Source organism: Galeopterus variegatus, unplaced genomic scaffold (genome assembly GCF_000696425.1).
Source record: "Galeopterus variegatus unplaced genomic scaffold, G_variegatus-3.0.2 Scaffold13, whole genome shotgun sequence".
In the NCBI taxonomy this organism is placed as follows: Eukaryota; Metazoa; Chordata; class Mammalia; order Dermoptera; family Cynocephalidae; genus Galeopterus; species Galeopterus variegatus.
The window spans coordinates 1,276,810-1,295,967 of NW_007726124.1; the positions used below are offsets into that span (position 1 = coordinate 1,276,810).

Consider the following 19,158-nt stretch of genomic DNA (forward strand, 5'->3'; position numbering starts at 1 on the left):
GCTCACTGGCTGAGCGCGGTGCGGGCGCAACACCGAGGGTTGCGATCCCGTTACCGGTCAGTAAAAAAGACAAAAAGGAAAAAAAAAAAAAAAAGCTCTTGTTCTTAATGGGGCTCAAGCATCCTATCTTTTGGCCAGTGGTAGTTTCTTCAAGTTTGCTGCCGGTATTTTTGACATGTCCCCAGCCATCTTCCTTGCTCTCTGATACAACAGGATACTCCAGGTTCATCTTGTACATTCCCTTCTGCAGACCTGCAATCAGCCATTTCTCTAAGGAGCTCTGGTTACTGTTGTGTTTCTTAACTTTTTCATGTCACAGTACTCATAGAGAGTGATGACATTTGTGTGGCTTTAGGGCAGACAGACAAAGCAGCTGGCAGCTGGAGAAGACTGCTTTAGGGGCTTCATTATTCCAACCCCTGCTCCACAACTTCAAGAATTTGGGGTTCAGATTCTCAGATATATATGCACAGCAGTGAAGGATGACACCCTGGTTGAGGCATTCTGGCCTATCCAACCTCTTTAATCAGATGTTGCATTAATTCAGAACACTCATTTAAAGCTATCCTATTCAATTTGGAGTTGGATGTAATAGTGTTTTTTAAAATGTACTTTAGTGTCTAGTTTGTTTCTCTTTTAGCAAAATGGAACTACGTGATTCATTTACATCTTAGTTATTCTTTCTGAAATAAGTAGACCCTAAATACTTCTTGAGTCTAGTCTTTGGCTGGACTGTGTCATTTCTACTCTGTAAGACAGGATATACTAAATAATTTTAATTGTGTTTTAAATTAAATGCAGTTACTAATTTCCTTATGTTGAGTTAAAGAACTAGGAACTATTTTAAAATGATTTGTCACCGTGACATGTCATTGGGACTTGGGCTTGTGTTTTGATTTAGTTGCCAAGCAATCTCTCTTGATATCCCATATGATCCAGAGCATATATTCTGGAGGCTGCTAGTCCAAGTAAAACATCCTCTTTGGGGCTTGGGGACAGAGCTTTTCTCTGTGCAAAGACCACAGTTCTGAGAAGAAAACAAACCCTGCTTCTCTGATTCACCTAGGTAACTAAACTGCTTTGCCAAATCAAAGACTATTGTCTACATCAGCTCTGTAACACAGATGCCATATTTTCAAATGTGTACGTCCAAGTTTTTGCATTCAGAGATTGAACTTTATTTCCTAAAATAAAGTGAGTTTTAAAACTTATTTTATGAGAAGTAGATACTCATCATAAAAAATTGGGTAATACAGAAATGTAGAAAGTAGAAAGAAAAAAATCACTTCCACCCTCACCACTAAAAGATAAATGTCAGTATTATCTTCATGTATTTCCTTCCATTCTACTATAAATAGTTTGTTTTAGATTTTTAGATAATTGTACTTAGGCTGAAGATAATTACACCTGTTATTCTATTATTTAAAATATTTTCAAAAGCAGAACTGCTGTGTGCCTATGACTTGGCAATGTCAATACTTTCATTTTCTTGCTTATGAACTTTTTCTTTCTCCTTAAAACAAATATATACAGATAGTTAAAGTCTCCTTTGGACTGCACTCAACTCTTCCATCCCTTCCTCTTTCCCTCCTCAGAGACAACCTGAATTTACACCAGGAATTTGATGTAAGTTCTTCCTGTTCATTTTTAAAAATAGAGTCCTGTCTTTGGGTTGTTAAAAAATCTTATAAAAAAATAGGTGGATCTTAAAGTATTTTTATGCACACAGCACCATACTATAAGTTTGTTCAGTCAATTCTATGTTTTGAGCCACATAGAAAAATATCTTGCCATTACTAATAAATTTGTATTTACTCCTTTTAGTCTATGTTGTTTTCTATTTACAAATACAAAACTTTTCTTTACCTTCCCCCCCTCTTTTCTAAGTGCTATTAGATTGATGAAGTTTTCTGTATTTCCTACTTTCCTTCTAATGTTTTGGAAGACACACATTTACTTCTTTTCTAAACTATTAGTCACTATCTTCTCAATAAAACAAAGCTTCATCTTTCCTCCAAACTTCTTTCTTATTTTTATGTTTTTGTTGAATAATATTTTAGCCCCAACTGGTTTTTAAACTTCTAAGTAGTTCATTTTTTAAACAGTCACTCATGTGGACTTGGCAACATGGTTGGCTGATTTCTTTGCTCACCGTTGCTCTTTGCTTCTCGTGACTTTCTTTTGGGTGCTTTTTCCTTCTACATGAAGAGCATTTTCTGTAGTTCTTTCAGGGAGGAGCTGTAAGTGGTTGGCTCTTTAAGTCTTTGTCAGAAAATATCTTCATTTTACCTTAACTCTAAAATAATTATTTAGATGGTTACAGATTTCTAGATTAATAATCATTTTCCCTCAAAACACTGAAGATATTGTTACAATGTCTTCTGACCTTGACTGTTGTTATTTAGAAGTCTGCTACTAGTATGGTTATTTTTCCTTTGATTGTACCATATTTTTCTTTTTATTTATTTTAGATTTTTCTCTTTATCTGATATACTTTCAATAACTGTGTTTGCTTATGAATTTGTTTTGTTTTTCTGCTTGGTGTTCTTTTTCAGTCTGAGGATTCTTTTTTTTTTACACATTCTGGAAAATTCCCTACCAAATAGCATTGAAAATAGTTTATTCCCTGTTCTCTCTATTTTGTCCTTCTGGGCTCTTGCTAGATATATGTTGGAACTTCATTCTGTCTTTTGTGTTTCTTTTTTTTTTTTTTTAAAGAAAATGTAATTTTATTAATATTATTTTTTTTTTGCATTCTAGGATGTTGTTGCAGAGCAATTGCAAGGGAGGGGGAGAGAGGAAAGGGGAAGGAAATGTGATGGAAGAAGGAGGAAGGAGGAGAGGTGGGATTGAGGATTGTGGCACCACCCTCAAACCCACAGGGGAGAATGGGGACTTCCAGCAATGGCTTGGTCATTGCCAGGCTGGGTGCAGATGTCAGGGGGGTGTGGCAAAAGCCCTTGCCGCCACCACCCCAGCTCAGGAATCTGGGGCCCTTCTTATTGTGACAGGGGAGAATGGGGACTTCCAGCAATGGCTTGGTCATTGCCAGGCTGGGTGCAGATGTCAGGGGTGTGTGGCAAAAGCCCTTGCCGCCACCACCCCAGCTCAGGAATCTGGGGCCCTTCTTATTGTGGCTTGGTGGTCATTGCTGGGCTGGTTGCTCAGGTCGGTGTGGGGGTGACTGAGGCCCGAGGTCCCCCACCACCCTGGCTCAGAAGAGCCCGGGGCACTTCCTGCAGAAGCTCAGTGGTCATTGCTGGGCTGCCTGCAAGTGTTGGGGGGGGGGTGTTTCCTTCCAGTGTTTCTATGCAAACACAAGCAAATACAAATATATGTTTGCATCCCTCCCTTCTCACTTTCTTACACAAAACAGAAAATAAGTATATATTCTCTTCTTCCCTGGGCTTTTTTACTAAACAATGCACTGTATTCCCTGTTGATTCAAGACCTTCTTTTTTCCTTTTGTACATATCATTTTAAGTTATTGGCTTATATATTCCTTGTAGAAATGTACCATAATTAATACAAGAGTACTTCAAAAAATTTGTGGAAAAATAGAATTAAAAGATAATACAAAATTTTCCATGAACTTTTGAGGACCCCTTGTATAATCAGTTTCCTTTTCCTGAAAACATAAGTTTTTTCCAATCTTTCTCTGGGTTAACAAGCTTATAGCTATTTCTTTGCTCACACCCTTTATAATAAATTCCTAGAACAAGTACTCAAAGAATATGAATATTTTAGGGTTTTTTATATGAACTGACTGATTGTGACAATGACTTTTTAATAAGATAATTTAACTCATGCTAAATACGCTGACAATCATACTACCCTTCCCAGGAATATCATCCACTGTTGAAGGATTAACTCAGATTCAACACACTGAGCTCCGTAAACTGAAGGTCTCAACACTCTCCACTCATAACAAAGTTCTGATTTTTCTTAAAGGTTGTGGCTGCTATTGAGGCCCTGATCTTACTGTTTCTCATTTCAGGCATTTACAACAAGAATCAGCAACATCCCTACTATTAGGAAGTCCCGGCAGCCTGGGAGTCAGAGGAAGCCACCCCTGGATGGCCACTTTGTTACACTGGTCAGGAACATTCTGTAGTTCTGATGGCAGCAGGTCTCATGATGGCAAGAATAATAAATCTAGCCGCAACATTGGTACATGCCATCTATAGTGGATATAACAGCAGCAAACAGTAGATTCTAGGGCAAAGTGTCTGAAAATAACAAAGTCGTACTGCCAATAACAACAAATGCCAATTAAATGCAGTATTAAAACTGTTCTGATGTGTGAAGTTTTTTGGTTTTGTTCTTTTTAAGCTTGTCAATTGCGAATGATGGTCTACAACTTTTATGAGACTGATATTCCATATAAATAAGTGGGAGACAGATACATTCAGGTCAGTGGTCTAGTGGTCTACATTGGGCACTGTTCTTGCTGTCTGCATTAAGGTTGGTTTCTTTGGGGGAAGAGCAACCAGAGATTTGGGGTCCAAGATCTCTCCAACACTTATGCTGATTGCTGAGTACTTGGGAAAGAAAAAACGTGGCAAATAACAAATTGGAAGTAAGACAGTGGCTGATGGTAGTAAATCCTAAGACGACGTGTGGGGGATGGAGAATGACCAGGGAACACCATTCTGAAACCTGAAAAAAAAACTTGGATAATTAGATGACCTTCTTCCACCTATAATAGTCACCCCATGACTGGGTTTTGCTTTGACAAAAACAATTCCAAGTGACACTGAGATTAAGATATAACAAATAAATATTTCTTTATACAAATTGACCACAAGATTTCCCAGCCTTAATATACTGTACTTTCTTTAAGGGCAATTGTATGTTCCCAAGTCATATCATTTGGAGCTCAGCAACACATGGGGCTTATTTGATGGGGGATTGGAGGAGCTGACCTCTTTCATTCACACTTTCTATTTTTATTCTTCAGTAATCTTTCCACGGACTCTTCTATTGTTAACAATAAGCCTAATAGCTACTGGTTTTGAGTGGCTGCTGTGTGCCTAGCTTTTTGCTAGGCAGTTTATACCTCCTACTTAATCTTCACAACCATCTTTTAGGGTTGGTCCCAGAGAAGTCAAGTAATTTTCCACAGTCACAGAGCTAGCAAGTGCTTGAAAGGAAGTTTTAGCACAGGTCTGCCTGGCCCTGAGTGCCTGTTGTCAATCACATCCGTGAGTGGCGGGGGGGGGGGGGGGGGGGGGGGGGGGGACTGTGCATAACAAGGAAACCAGCACAGTGGAAGGGAGTGTGGAGAATTCTCAAGTTTTACTTTAAGCTGTAGTAAGTTTTACTTTACTACAGCACTTATTCACAGTGCTGCAATGTACACCTAGAAGTAACTGCTATTTCCCACTAGTCCTAAATGTCCCCATTTTCCCTTTACAATTGCAAAAGAATCCAATAATCAAGTTAATCCAATTGTTTTTCTTTTCAAGTCTTTGTGGTCAAATTTAAATCTATAATTTAGTTGTTTTTCTTATTCCCAGAGGGCATCCTGGGAATAAGGGCGTTCTGTCAAGTGTGCACAGATAGGAAGAGATGCCAAGCTAATGGAATCGGGTGATACCCCAGAGACATGTCCGCTGAAGGGGAGCAGCAGCCCAGGTCTCTTCTAGGGAATGGAATCACGAAGGCTTTTCCACATATAAGATTACATCCTCTCTGAGCAATTTCCAAAATCATCTTCTATTTGCTCAAGGCATCCACATCAAACAAAACAAACCAAATGTGGGTTGGCAGGTTAGCTCAGTTAGAGCACAGTGTTGATAATAGCAAGGTCAAGGGTTCAGATCCCCCTAATGGCCAGCCATCAAAAAGAAAAAAAAAAAAAGATATCCTTGAAGTGTCTGGATTGGCTGTAGACTGACTGTAAAAGTAGACATCCATTCCCATAAGTGAAATGAATTCAACAAAAATAAAAAATCAGAGGCTGTTTTCTGACTTGCTTTGACATTGATTGTGTGTGTGTGTGCACATGTGCCTATGAATCAAGTGATGGATTTAGGTACAGTGCCTGGCACATAGCAGACCCTCAGTAAATTGCAGCTTTCCTCTTTCTTTCCAAACCTAGAAAGAGTGAGCAAAGATTTTTGCTGATGACCCTGAAGACAACATCTGCCTCTTAGTCAAATAGGATGTCAGAGACCTTGAAACCAGGGACAGAGATGCGTTCACTAGAAGCCAGATTGCAGATTCTGGGCAGGAAAGCCTCCCTCTTCCCAAATGCCTGCTCAGAGGCCCAGTGCAGCAGGTAGGATTTTTCTTTGCCAGACCCAGAGGCAGTACCACTGTTGAGTCCTGCTCTCTGTAATTCAGAAAGAATTATGCTATGGGATTGTGGGAAAGAGTTCCTTTACTTTGGAGAAAAGGAAGGCAGAGTGAGATCCTCCCCATCTTTCAAGACAAATGTCCGCAAGAATATAAATGCTCTGTAGCCCCACGGCCAGTCCAACCACTGCAGGAATTAAGAAACAGTTCTGCTAATAGAAAAGAGGTAACACTCCCAGGTCAACAAATCTGGCCAAACAGTACCCTTGTATGTCTTTGGCCAAGTGAGCCATTAAGACTCGCAGCTGGACTGTAATGGCAGCAGAAAACAGCAGACACCGCGCAGACTGTTGTGCCTGAGGCGCTGATGCTGGCGATTCCTCAGCTGCTGTCCACAAGTGCCTTCTGGCCTCCTCCCAGGAGTGGAGGGCTTCATCTGCAGAGAGCACTGTGTCCAGAATACCCACTTGGCTTATGTGGTTTACACTCACTATTCATAGTGTGGCCCTGACCAGAAGCACTGGAGGCACCTGGGAACTTGTTAGAAATGCAGAGCTTCAGGCCCTACCCGAGACCTATTGAATCTGCATTTTTACAAGGTCCCCAGGTGATTTTTACAAAGTTTGCAACACTGCCTTGTATTACCACTCATCTTTCCAAACACACGGTCTGGGCTGCCCAAGCAGAATGTCATCCTTTCCAGGTGTGAGAATGTTCTGTTACCTTTCATCTCCTACTTGCTGCGTATACCATAGGACCCCTCTCCCACCTCTGCCTGCTTTATGCGTCCTCTTCTTGCTCGCTTACTTCCAGGGGTGGTGCTTTTGTTCATGTTCTTTTCAAGCCTTGGATCATGTTTGCTTCTTCCCTTCCACATTGGGTGAGAGGCATGTGACATGGTGAAAAAAGCATGAACTTTGGCATCAGAAAGACCTGGGATCTGGCTCTGTCACTTACACTGGGTGACTAAGCAAGACTTTATCTTTGTGAGCCTCTGTGTCCTTATCTGTAAGATGGAGCTATTAGTACTTTCAATGCCATGTAGATAACACCCAGCACATAATTCATCCACTTGCTCAAACTTCCTGGCTCCCCTTGGTTCTCTCTTGATAACTGGATCTTAGGTGGCCCTGGCAGACATGGCCCCATGGTCCTTGGGTTCATACCCTTTTCCAGTATTGGTTCCAGAGAATTAGATAGGGACAGCACTTCTGGTGCAAACCAGTGCTTTCTTTAAATAGCATCTCTTACTGGTCTGCTATGAATGCAGCTCTGATTTAGGCAGTTCCTGGGTTGCAAAATTAGGATGTGTTCCTTTACTCAAGTTGCTTCCAAGCAAAAGTTATTTTTGCAACTATAGCAAACTTTTGTTTGAGAAGACACTGTTTATTACCATCACCAATCAACAAGTTTTAGTTTTGGTTGTTTAAAGTGCATTTTTAATTAAAACACATTTGGGGTACGATAAATTCCATGTGTTCCACAAAAAGCACGTACCTTTGTTCCCTCTTGTTTCTACTTGTTTTCTTTGCTTCTTGTAAGCACTATTGCTGCGCCACTAGAGGTCAGCAGAGGCAAGAAAACACATTCTATTCAAATGATTTTTGCTTGTTGGTAACTCAGTGCGAGAGGAAGTTGAATTTTTCTGTAGTTTTTTTTCCCAAATAGGAAAAAAAAAAAAAAAGCAGAAATTGACTTATATGCTTAATCTTTATTTTCAGTGGGTATTTTGTACAAGTTATATATTCAAAAAAAACAGAAATTGACTTATATGCTTAATCTTTATTTTCAGTGGGTATTTTGTACAAGTTATATATTTGATAATAGCTGAATAGTCAAAAGTTAAAAGGGTCTGTTTTTTTTTTTTTAAAGATGACCGGTAAGGGGATCTTAACCCTTGGCTTGGTGTTGTCAGCACCACGCTCAGCCAGTGAGCAAACCGGCCATCCCTATATGGCATTCGAATCCATGGCCTTGGTGTTATCAGCACCACGCTCACCCGAATGAGCCACGGGCTGGCCCAGAAGTGTCAGTTTTGAAGTTTGTTATTTTTTAAGGTTTAATTTGATTTAAAAATCAAATTAGCAGGAAGTCTCAGCACCAACCACTAATATTACACATGCAGTTTAAGGGTCAGAGTTCCAGTTAGGGAAACAATATTTCAAAATAATAAGATGGAGGAGCTTGGATTTAAAAATTACATCTGCTTGCTTTTTCTCAGTCAAAGCATTTTGGTTTTTAGCTCGTTCTATTTTTGTTAACATAGATATTTTAATCCAGGAATTCACATTCCTAGACTTTGCCAACTCATTCCTTTAGTGCTAGTAGGTCTCTTTAATCCTCTGTGTAGTTTTAAGCATATTTTCTAAGGAGGGACAGAGTTTCTGTCCACAGTGATTATACCCTTTTCCAATATGGGTATGGGAGAGATATGTTAATCTCAACATAAAGCCATCTAGGGTTGGCCTTAACAGAGATACCAACTTAATCATGAAAGAGTTTAAGATGATTTGTTTTCAGAGTAGAACTATGCAGTGGAAGGGGGAAATATTGAGATAAACACTCTCTTTAGAATACTTTGTTGAAATAAATTTGGAATTTTTATTTCCCAGTTGTAATGTGAGAAAACTAGTTGGGTTTTAAACACAACAGGCAAAAGTGATCAAACCAGGCCATTGTTTGCTTTTGGCTTGGCATGTGTCTCTAAAAATGTTGGCAAGAAGTCTTTGTGGTGATTTTGTAGCTTTCTCTCTCCACTAGACTCCCACATTTCTGGAAACTACCAAAAATAGAAATCAGAGATTCAAATGATCATTTGTCAGATTTTGTGCTTGCTAAACACTGATCTAAGACCTTCAGAACCATCCTGAATGAATCCAATTTGCCCATAGAAAAGATCTAATTTTCCTCCAGAACTGAAAAAGTCTAACTGCCCTAGACCTGTACACCACCACACAACATAGTCATTTCACGGGCTAGCCTTGGCTCTCTCCTGGAATCACTTTCAGATTCAAATTACGCATTCCCCTAGCCCAGAGGAAATTTAGGGATCGTCTGGTTCAAAATCTCTTCCAACGCTCATTTTATGGATGTGAAAATGAGCACCTAGGAAGGTTAAGAGCTCTGCCCAACTGAGAACACCAAGTGACCCAGTGATAAAATCAGAAGTGCAACCAAGGTCTCCCAACTTCTGGTACAGTGTGAGGAACACTTGTGACTCAGATGCCACTTCACCCTTCACTCAAAAGAAGGAAGTTGTCTCTAAGAGCTAATTGGCTTACAGTGCCAATGTTTTTATGGTTGCTGGAGTCCCCTAAAGCTGTTTTACTCAACATGTGGCTCATAGACCAGCAGCCTCAGCATCCCCAGGGAGCTTGTTAGAATTCCATTTTTTTTTTTTTTTACTATTCTTAATTTTAATTGTAATAAAATACGCATCACCATTTTTATCAGCTCAACCATTTTTAAGTGTACAGTTCAGTGGTATTAAATACATTCATAATGTTGTACAACCATCACCACCATCCATCTCCAGAACTATTTTCATCTTGCAAAACTGAAACTCTGTGTATTAGTTCATTTTCTGTTGTCTCTAACAGAATACCTGAAACTGGGTAATTTATAAAGGAGCAAAATTTATTTCTTACAGTTTTGGGTGCTGGGAAGTCCACTGTCCAGGTGGCACATCTGGCAAGGGCCTTATTCTGGGTGGGGACACCCTACAGAGTCCTGCGGCAATGCAGGGTATCATATGGCGAGATATGATATCATATGCAAGAATGAGAGAGAGCTAACCTTCTCATTTGCTCTCCTTATAAAGCATTCAGAACCTCACCCATGACGACCCATTAAATCATCAACCCATTACTCTGTGAGTGGATCAATCCACTCATGAGGGCACAGTCCTTGTGATACAATTGTCTGTTAAAGGCCATACCTTCCACCCCATATTGGGTGTTGAGCTCCAACATAAGCTTGGGGAGACATTCAAACCACAGTATTCCACCTCTGGCCCTGCAAAGCTCATGTCCTTCTCACATACAAATACATTTATTTTATCTCCATAGCCCAAGAGTCTTAACTTGTCCCAGAACCAACTCAAAAAGTCCAATGTCTCTCATCTATGAAATCAAAACAAGTTACCTACTTCTAAGATACAGGGGTGGGACAAGCATAGGGTACACAATCCCATTCAAAAAGGGAGAAATAAGCCAAAAGAAAGGGGTAAGAAGTCCTAAGCATGTCTGAAATCCAGCAGAGCGGGCATTAAATCTTAAAGCTGGAGAACAATCTCCTTTTGTTATGGGACTCGGGTCTGGCTGCCCACCCCCTTGAGAAGTGTTGTTTTGTGTTGCTTTGCCCCCCACGGATTTGTCACCCTTCTTCCCCTGGGTGACGGAAATGCAAAGGATTACTCAAAGCCCATCTCTTCTGAGCAGTGAGAGGCCCCAAAGTGGTTAACTTCCCTGGAAGCCTCCAGTGAGAGGCAACCCTTCCTTTGGAAATTAACCCTGAATTGGGGTTCTCTTTCTGCATTTATTTTCCAGACCAGAAAGTTACAGGAAGAGGACATAGGTGGGATTATAGTTTAACAATGTAGGCTGGTAACTTTCAGTGAAACAAGTGAGATTACATTCCATTAGACAATTAAGTGATCCACCAACAAAGGCTTGATCTTAGCAAACATTCCTTCTCCCTCCAGCAATTTTCCAGTATCTTTACATTTCAATTAGTAACTAGTCTGTCCTTGAGCCAGCAACCTTGCTGTGCCACAAATCTTTATCTTACACCAGAGACTTATAGCCTGAGGAAAATTTCCAGTCCTCCACAAGGTCAATATTTGAAACTGCGAGGCTTTGGAAACCCAGGCCCTGTGAAGTATATATGCTTTATAATATATTCCACAGAGAAGGAAAGAAAAGAAGACTCAGAAGTCAAATGGTTGGTGTTAGAAAAGTAGATGCATTCAGCTGAAGGAGATGGTAGGCTATCCTACATCAGAGACTCAGATTTACTGAGGAGTTTTTAAAGGTGGGGTTGAGGGAATGGAACATGGGAGGTGAAAAGCAGGAGAGAAGGGGATGTGAACTACGAGGGGTCTGTGTCTATGAGTCGGGTACAAGGTATTGCCAAGGCTTCGCCTGGCTTCTGTTCTCATCTTCACTGTTATCTCAGGGCCCTGCATGATTTTGATTTGCTCTGGAGTAGAATCAACTCTTCTGCAAAGTCTTTTGCACAGTTTGGTTTCACAAAGCTGGTGCCAAGGTCAGCTTCCAGTTGTTTGGCCGTGATCACTTCTCAAAACTCTACAAATCTCAAAGAAAGAACTGTTAGCTTTGTAAAGCACTGATTAGCTTCTCAGCCTTGTTTTCCTATTTAGCAAGCAGGGTAAGAAAGTCAGGGGTTGGGAAGAAAGAGTGCAGAGAAAAAAAAACCTGTCCTTTTTAGATTCCAATGTGGCTTCAGTCCTATTCACTCGAATACTTTGACTCCATGTCTGGCATCCTCTGCACACTGGTGTGGGGGTTGGGCCTCTGAGTCTCTCCACTCTTTCTTCCCATCCCTTCACTTCCTTATCTTGCTTATTAAATAGTCTATGTGTTAGCATGAAACCTTGTCTAAGGACCCAAAAGGAGAAGCCAGCTGAGGAGTTCCAAAGGTTTTACTTCCTGACAAAAACAGATGTGCAAGAGAAACTTCCTTTCCTGCCATTGGATGTGAGGGCTGTGGCGGTCATTTTGTGGCATAGGGCACAACCCTGATGAAGCAGCCAATGGGCTTGCAGGATCCTTGATTGTGTTGTATTGCCAAGCTAATCATCTTTGCAGTTACTTCCATATTTCTTGATGAGATGTCATCTTTCTGATTGCTAATACACTTCTGAGTTTTCTGTTACTTGAAGTTGAAAGTATCTTACCTGCTACAGTGAGAAAAACAGTGGTCGGGGAATCTGGTTAGGAGACTTTTGCAAGAACCCAGATGAGTGACGATCTGGGCAGAAGTAGGACAGAGGAATTAGGATGGAGAGGAAGAGATTGATGTGAAAACATTGAAGAAAATCAGCAAACTTGATAGATGACTGGGTGTGGGAGTGAGGTAGAGAGAGGGGAAGCCCATGACTCCCACTCAGCCACCAAGTCCTTAGACTTCCAGCAGAATATCACTCGTGTTCAACCATGTCTATGAGAGCACTCAGGGATGCTGGCAGGTTTACATTTTATACACATTGAAGCTCAGTAAATTATTTTGAAGATTCATAGTTGCTTCATCTGTCCTTTTATGACACTTTTTTTTTTAAAGCTACAGGTAGGCATTGTTCGATGATAAGTCCTTGGTCAGGAATAAAAGCTACAAATATAACATGGTTCCAATGGGGAACTATGCTCTAATTTATAAAACCTGCTTTAGAACAGTTTTGAGGATCACATTCTAGTGAAAACCTGGGACTCCATTTACTCTTCGAGCCAGTGCTTTCAGGGTCTGTAGCCGCCTGTCCCGTTAAGGCCCCAGTCCCAGCAGCTGCATATTGATCTCCAGCTGCCTTGCACAACCTCCCTATAACTGGGTCCTCTTTATATCAACCCAAATGATCTCAAATCTTGTGTTTGTTTATTTATTCTGGAACTTGTTTTGGATTGCACTTCTGTTAACAGAATGTTTTTTTTTTCTTGGCCCAGATATCCTTTTGTGAAATTCCACCTGGAAAGTCTCTCTCAGAATTTTAAACAACCCCCTTACCCCACTATCCACCCACCCCTACCCCCATCAGCCCCAGAGGCTGAGATTCTTGCAGTTGGGGGCCTGCTTGTGTGCATAGCTCTTTCTGTCCATACGAAGCTATTCACACTTGATAATAATAATGGTGACTATTTTGAATAATTATGTGCTAGCTATTTTACACATATTATCTCCTTTAAGCCTCACAATAACCTGGTGAGGTAGGCATTATTATTTCCATTTTACTGATGAAGAATTAGGCTCAGAGATGTTAAGCAATTTATTGAGTTTGCATAGTCAGTGAGTAGGTGAGCTGGATTTTGAGTCTAAAACTCAAAGGTTCATATTCTTTATGTACATGTTATGTAACTGTAACACAATTTCATGCAAAGCAAAGATAAAGCCTGTGCCAAGCTGGGTCATGCTAATGCACGTTCTGCAAAGTACTAAACACATTATTTAGTGCAATGTAATGCAATGCAATGCCATATTGTATAACACGGGGCAACACTGGGCTATGAAAATCTGTGGCAGGTTAATTTCCTGCTTCCTCATTCTTCCTTACCTCTCTCCTTCCCCACCTCTGTTTTATACAGGAAGTTCCATTTTGCTTCATGTCTGTTCTCCTGATTTTCACTTATTACTGTAAAAAATGATATTATACTAAAATTCCAGTATATTTTAAAAGAAAATCAATCTACCCACAATCTCATAACCCCAATAGACATTATTTTTCTTGTTCTGTGTTCCTTTGTCTTTCCCCATGTACATATACATCCTCATATTTGCAACCATAGTGTATGAATAATTGAGGATTCTGATTCTTTTTATTAATGGCTTATCTAAAATATTATATAAACTTTTTCCTAAATTTTAAACATATACAGGCTTAATGCACAAAACCTGTAAAAAAGAAAAAACGCACACACACATACACACACCACACCCCTAATCCCACAACACAAAGTTAATCATTGTTTTTTTTTTTTTGTCTTTTTCCGTGTCCGGCAACGGATCGCAACCCTCAGTGTCGCCCCTGCACCGGACCGGGACCGGCAACGGGACCGCAACCCTCAGTGTTGCTCCTGCGCCTCGCTCAGCCAGTGAGCGGGAACTGGTCTGTATGTGGGATCCGAACCCTCGGCGGGAGTAGCTGCATGTATCAAAAGTGTGGATCATCAGTCTCTGAGATTTGAACCCCGATTTTGGTTTTGGGCAAGGTCAGTTTGAGTTGCCTAAAGCACAGCCAATCGGACATGCAGAAGGCAGATATACAGGGGTCAGGTGCCCAGGACAAAGGCCTGGGCAGAGAGCTTTTCCTAGAAACCCGCCCTGGAGTTCAATTGCTGATTTCACCGAACTCTACTGGCCACTCCTGAGGGGGCTGATGTGCCCAACCACAGATGCAACCCTTTCTCTGCCTCAGGGAGAAATGGATGGAGATGCTGTCCTGGGGGAAAGGATGTGAGGTGCTCTCCCCAGGGCTGGCTCCCAGGAATGGAAATTGACACCAACCTGCCTTGCCCCTGAGTGAGATGCACCTGTGCATCAGGAGTCCAGACCAGTGACAGGAATCATTCTGGGTTATCTCTCCTTGCCCTGCCACGGAACAGGACATAAGCGGTGTCAACTTTACTTCCTAACCACTTCACAGGTGTCTCTCCTCGTCCCATCCTCTTCTACTGTATGGGGTCACAACCTGATGGCTGCTCACCTCCACCACCCAGTGACCTCCCAGTGGGCTCCCTGACTGCAGCTGTGCTCTGCTCTAGTCAGTTCTCTACTTACCACCAGAGTGGCTTTTCTAGAACGCAAATCTGAATATCACTGCCTGTTGGGAAAATGGAACAATTTGGTCAGGCTCCCCTTGCCTCGGAGCCAGTTCAAGGTGGTTCCATAAACACGTTGTGTGGGTGGAGTACGTGCAGACCTGCAGCTTCCAAGACCTGCAGCTTCCAAGGACAGTGTGGCCGGTTACCTAGCTCACAGACCTGCGTGAAGGAGTCTGGTGACCCAGCCTGGTGTGTGAAGAGTTTGTGACCCAGTCTGTGAATGGGCTTGAGGGGTCTGGGAGCTCCAGACCCAGCCCTAGCTCAACCATCGGCCCAGTTGGTGCAGGATTACCAGCAGGTAAAAGAGCCACGACAACTAGCGTGGTCGCCTAGCTTTACAATTGGTGTCACGAACAGGATTAAAAGCTAGACAATTGGCGCTGTGTGAGGATTCTAGGCCTTAGCCTCGCAGTAGCCCTTGTAGTAGCTAGACACTGCCTTTCTTTAAATTCTTTAGTGCATCCCCATTGCCTGCTCAAAGCGTCCTCACACCCCACCTCACTCCCTGATCTCCAGCCCAAGCAACCCCCTGAGCATGGCAGGGTCTCTTGCCTCCGTGCCTGGGCACATTTGCTAGCCCTGCCTGGCCAGCTCCTCCCCACCTGGCCACACTCAACTCCCCACCTCGTTGCTTCCCAGGGAGCGCTGCTCTCTCCTCTGTGCCCTCCACAGAGTCCCAGCAAACCTCTAACAACACCTACAAGCCACCATGTCTCCTCCACTGTCCTGTGAGCTCCTGGTATGCGGCAGGCCCTGCTGGGTCCCCAGGTCTTCATCACAATCAGATAATGTCACTGTGCACAACCTCGAGGACCTAGGGGTAGGAGTCTGGGCTTTGAGAACTCCTCACAAATCCCCACACACCCTGCCTGACTCTGTCTGTATTCATTCATCCATTTCTACAGAATATATTTATTCATATCACTCAAATGCTATATATAGACTTTGCTTGAATGCTGATGCAAATAGAACAACTGTAAAGAAATCTTCATGAGACAATTGAGGAAAAATGGATGCAGGATATTTCATGAAAGTAAGAAATTATAAATTTTTAGTGTTATTGTGAAATTATATAGTTATTTCTAGAAAAAGAGTATTACATTTTAAAGAAACATACTAAAGTTCACAGCCCAAAATATAGAAATACATATGCACAGTGCTGTTCATTGCAGCATTGCTTGTAATTCCATAAATATTGGAAACCATAAATAAATGTCCATACATGGAAGAGGGGTTGCACAAACTGTGATGCATTCATACAACGGAGTACTTTGCAGTAGTTAAAAAAAAATAAGGAAGATATTTGTGAACATAGATGTAGGTGATTTTGAGAATCTATCAGTAAGTGAAAAAACCAACAACCAACAACAAAATGCAAATGAGAATCTATAATAAGAAAGGAGGGGTAGTGAGAAAATAAATATTTGAGCAAATAACAGGAGGGATGAGTCAGAAGTGAATGAGTTTGGTTAGCTGCAGGGGGAGGGTGAAAGGGGTGGAAAGAAGAAGGAATGGGAACAGTGTGGTAGGGACAAGGAGGTTCAGATGCTTCTGTGAGGACACTCTTTTATAACTGACTCTTAGTGGTACAGGAAGTGCTCAGTTTCCCTGGGCTCTGGTTTCAGGACAGACCTCTTGGGTTTCAAACCACTCACCCAGGCCTCAGGCCCCTCCCTCTGGGCCCTCCCTTAGAGGACAGCTACTGTTGCCAGTTAGACCAGTTTGCAACACCAACACCTGGCTGCTTATGCAAATCCAGTGGCTGGGCATGCTCAGTAGAGAGGGTTTATGTAACCCTGATGGCCAGGCATGCTCAGTAAAGTGGAGTTTATCCTCTGAATGACCTTCCACTAGAGGTGCTATAGAGCACAGAATATTCTTCAATGGTTTTGGTACATGTGATAGAATTTGACCAATGAGCATGCTTCAGGAAGAGGCTGACTGAGCATGTGCAAGACTAATGTTACATAACTGGGAACCATCCCCTTAATTGAATATTGATTAAATAGAGAAATTTTAAAAGCCCAATCCCAGCAGAAGGCAGGGCTGTTGCTCACTCTCCTGGAGCCAGACCTCACTCTGCCTGTGGGGCGTGTATTTCTTCCTTTTTGTGTTAAACTTACTCTCAGCAAGCAGCTGCTCATTCTCTTGAGCCAACCTGCACTCCGTATTGACTTTAAGTGTATATTTCTTACTTTTGTATTAAACTTGGTGTGGGCCCTGCTCAGTCTCTGGAGCTATGCCACACTCTCTATGTGAAATCTATATCTCTTATTCATTATATTAAACCTGTTCTCACTTTCTACTGTGACTCTGCTCTTGAATTCTTTCCTGGGGCAGAATCAAGAACCTGGTAAGAGGATAGGGTGGGTTGAGGCTGACTATCGCCCACCCCCGTCCCCCACCTCCAGCATCATAAGAACCATGGTCAAGTTTTGCATGTCCGAAAACGAATTCACCACCTGAGATGTGAGGGAAATCCAAAGTGGAATACAAAAACTAGCAACCTAACAGCATTTCAGATGAATAATAGAACCAAACTGACGGGGGTGGGGAAGAAAAGAAATGACCTAAATAACTTTAAAAAGCAACATTTTGACTGGATAGTGTAAAGCTCAAGACAGAAAGAAATGTATAAGACAAAAAGAAAAATACCATACTCATATTGGTAAATTTGTTTCTCACAGAGGTACAAATGATCAATTCTAAAACTATTTTATGTGTACTTGGATTGAACAAATATGTAAATACGGTCTATTTTGGATAATCAGAGCTAGGTTTCTCACTTGTCAGAAAAAGAAGTTACAAACAAGAAAAGGAGATGGCTAAATGAATCTATTGAATTGAAATAGCAGGTATCTGTATGAGCTCATGGTTTTTGATTACATTTATGCAGATAGATACAGAAAAACATATTGGGGTATGTGTGTGTGTAATAGAACATACATATATTTCTCACTGGGAAGGGCCTAGTGGTATTGAAACCCCAGAAACAATGAACACACGCAGTGCCCACGTCCTAGTCTTGAAATACCTTCCACAATAAAAGAAGACAACGATCCTTGAAGAAATGGCTGACTTCAGCGCCAGGGCAGAAGAAATATAAAGTAAGCCTGGAACATCTTTGGTACATACAGAAAATATCTGGAATGCTCACAAAATGAGGAAACGTCATAAAGACACAAAAGCCAACCTGAAGGAGCTCCCCAAGGCCAAAGCTGGAACAATTTGAGCAACAAAATATATATATTGATAGTATTCAATTATAACCCTTAGAATAAAATATTCATAAGGCCATAGTGATATAAGTAAATGATTGAATAAGTAAATAAATGAGAAGGGATAGTCCTTTGTTACAGAAGAATTCCAATTATTAAATGTAGAAGGAATGAGGCAAATAGAAAATCACCATCAGACAAACACTAGTAATATTTGCTGCAGGCAAGATCCATACTGGTTGCTAAAGTTAGTGGGTGGAAGCTTATTCAGAAAGAGAATATTTGCATAGTCACAAAGTATCTTCCACAAGGTATTTATTAATTCCAAAGGTGTATAGTTGACAAACCTGCAGACACTACTTTAATCAAGGGATCAAGGTTAACATCACCATTAATAAGACATACTATGTCTCACATATGATACTATGTCTGGAAGTGATACCCTGAGAAGGGAACAGTATAACTTCTGTGATATTTTGTGGAAAATGTGTAATCTCCATCGAATCATAAAAAAAATCAGACACCAAAATTGAGGTACATTCCACAAAATAACCAACCAATACTCTCCAAAAGTGCAAAGATCACTAAAGACAAGCAAAGACTGAGGAACTGTCACAGATTGGAGGTGACTAAGGAGACATGACAGCTAAACACAATGTGGGGTCCTGGATGGGATCCTGGACTAGCAAACGGGTATTGGATGAAAAACTGGTGAAACCCAAGTAAGGTCTGGAGTTTAGTTGATAGTATTATATTGATGTTAAATTCCTAGTTTTGATCACTGAACTGTGGTTATGCAAAATGTTAACATAAGTAGACACTGGGTGAAGGGTATTTGGAAACTGTACCAGTTCTGCAATTTTTTTTTTTTTAAAGATGACCGGTAAGGGGATCTTAACCCTTGACTTGGTGTTGTCAGCACCACGCTCTCCCAAGTGAGCCAGAGGCCAGCCCTCAGTTTTGCAATTTTTCTATAATGTAAACAACTTCAAAAAAGCTTAAAAGATACACATTAAATTATTTATTATATATGAAATAGTAAAGTGTGGGAATTGCTTCAAATATTGTTTTTGTTTTCAAATATTGTTGAC

The 19,158-nt window shown here is 41.2% G+C and overlaps 1 protein-coding gene across 4 annotated transcripts in view; it reads left to right on the forward strand.

Annotated features, from left to right (window-relative positions):
• The window catches only part of GSTA4 (glutathione S-transferase alpha 4), a 72,021-nt gene that overhangs the window by 38,631 nt on the left and 14,232 nt on the right, over positions 1-19,158 (forward strand). Inside the window, exons 8-9 of one of the 4 annotated variants that reach the window (XM_008593681.1) lie at positions 1,534-1,626; positions 3,998-4,296. The exons of 1 other annotated variant lie outside the window; for it this stretch is intronic. In XM_008593681.1, the coding sequence (XP_008591903.1) occupies positions 1,534-1,626; positions 3,998-4,114 (210 nt within the window). In that variant the 3' untranslated portion in view covers positions 4,115-4,296. Of the gene's footprint in view, positions 1-1,533; positions 1,627-3,997; positions 4,297-19,158 lie in introns of those variants that run through there. 2 more of the 4 variants (XM_008593740.1, XM_008593854.1) reach the window with 2 other exon arrangements.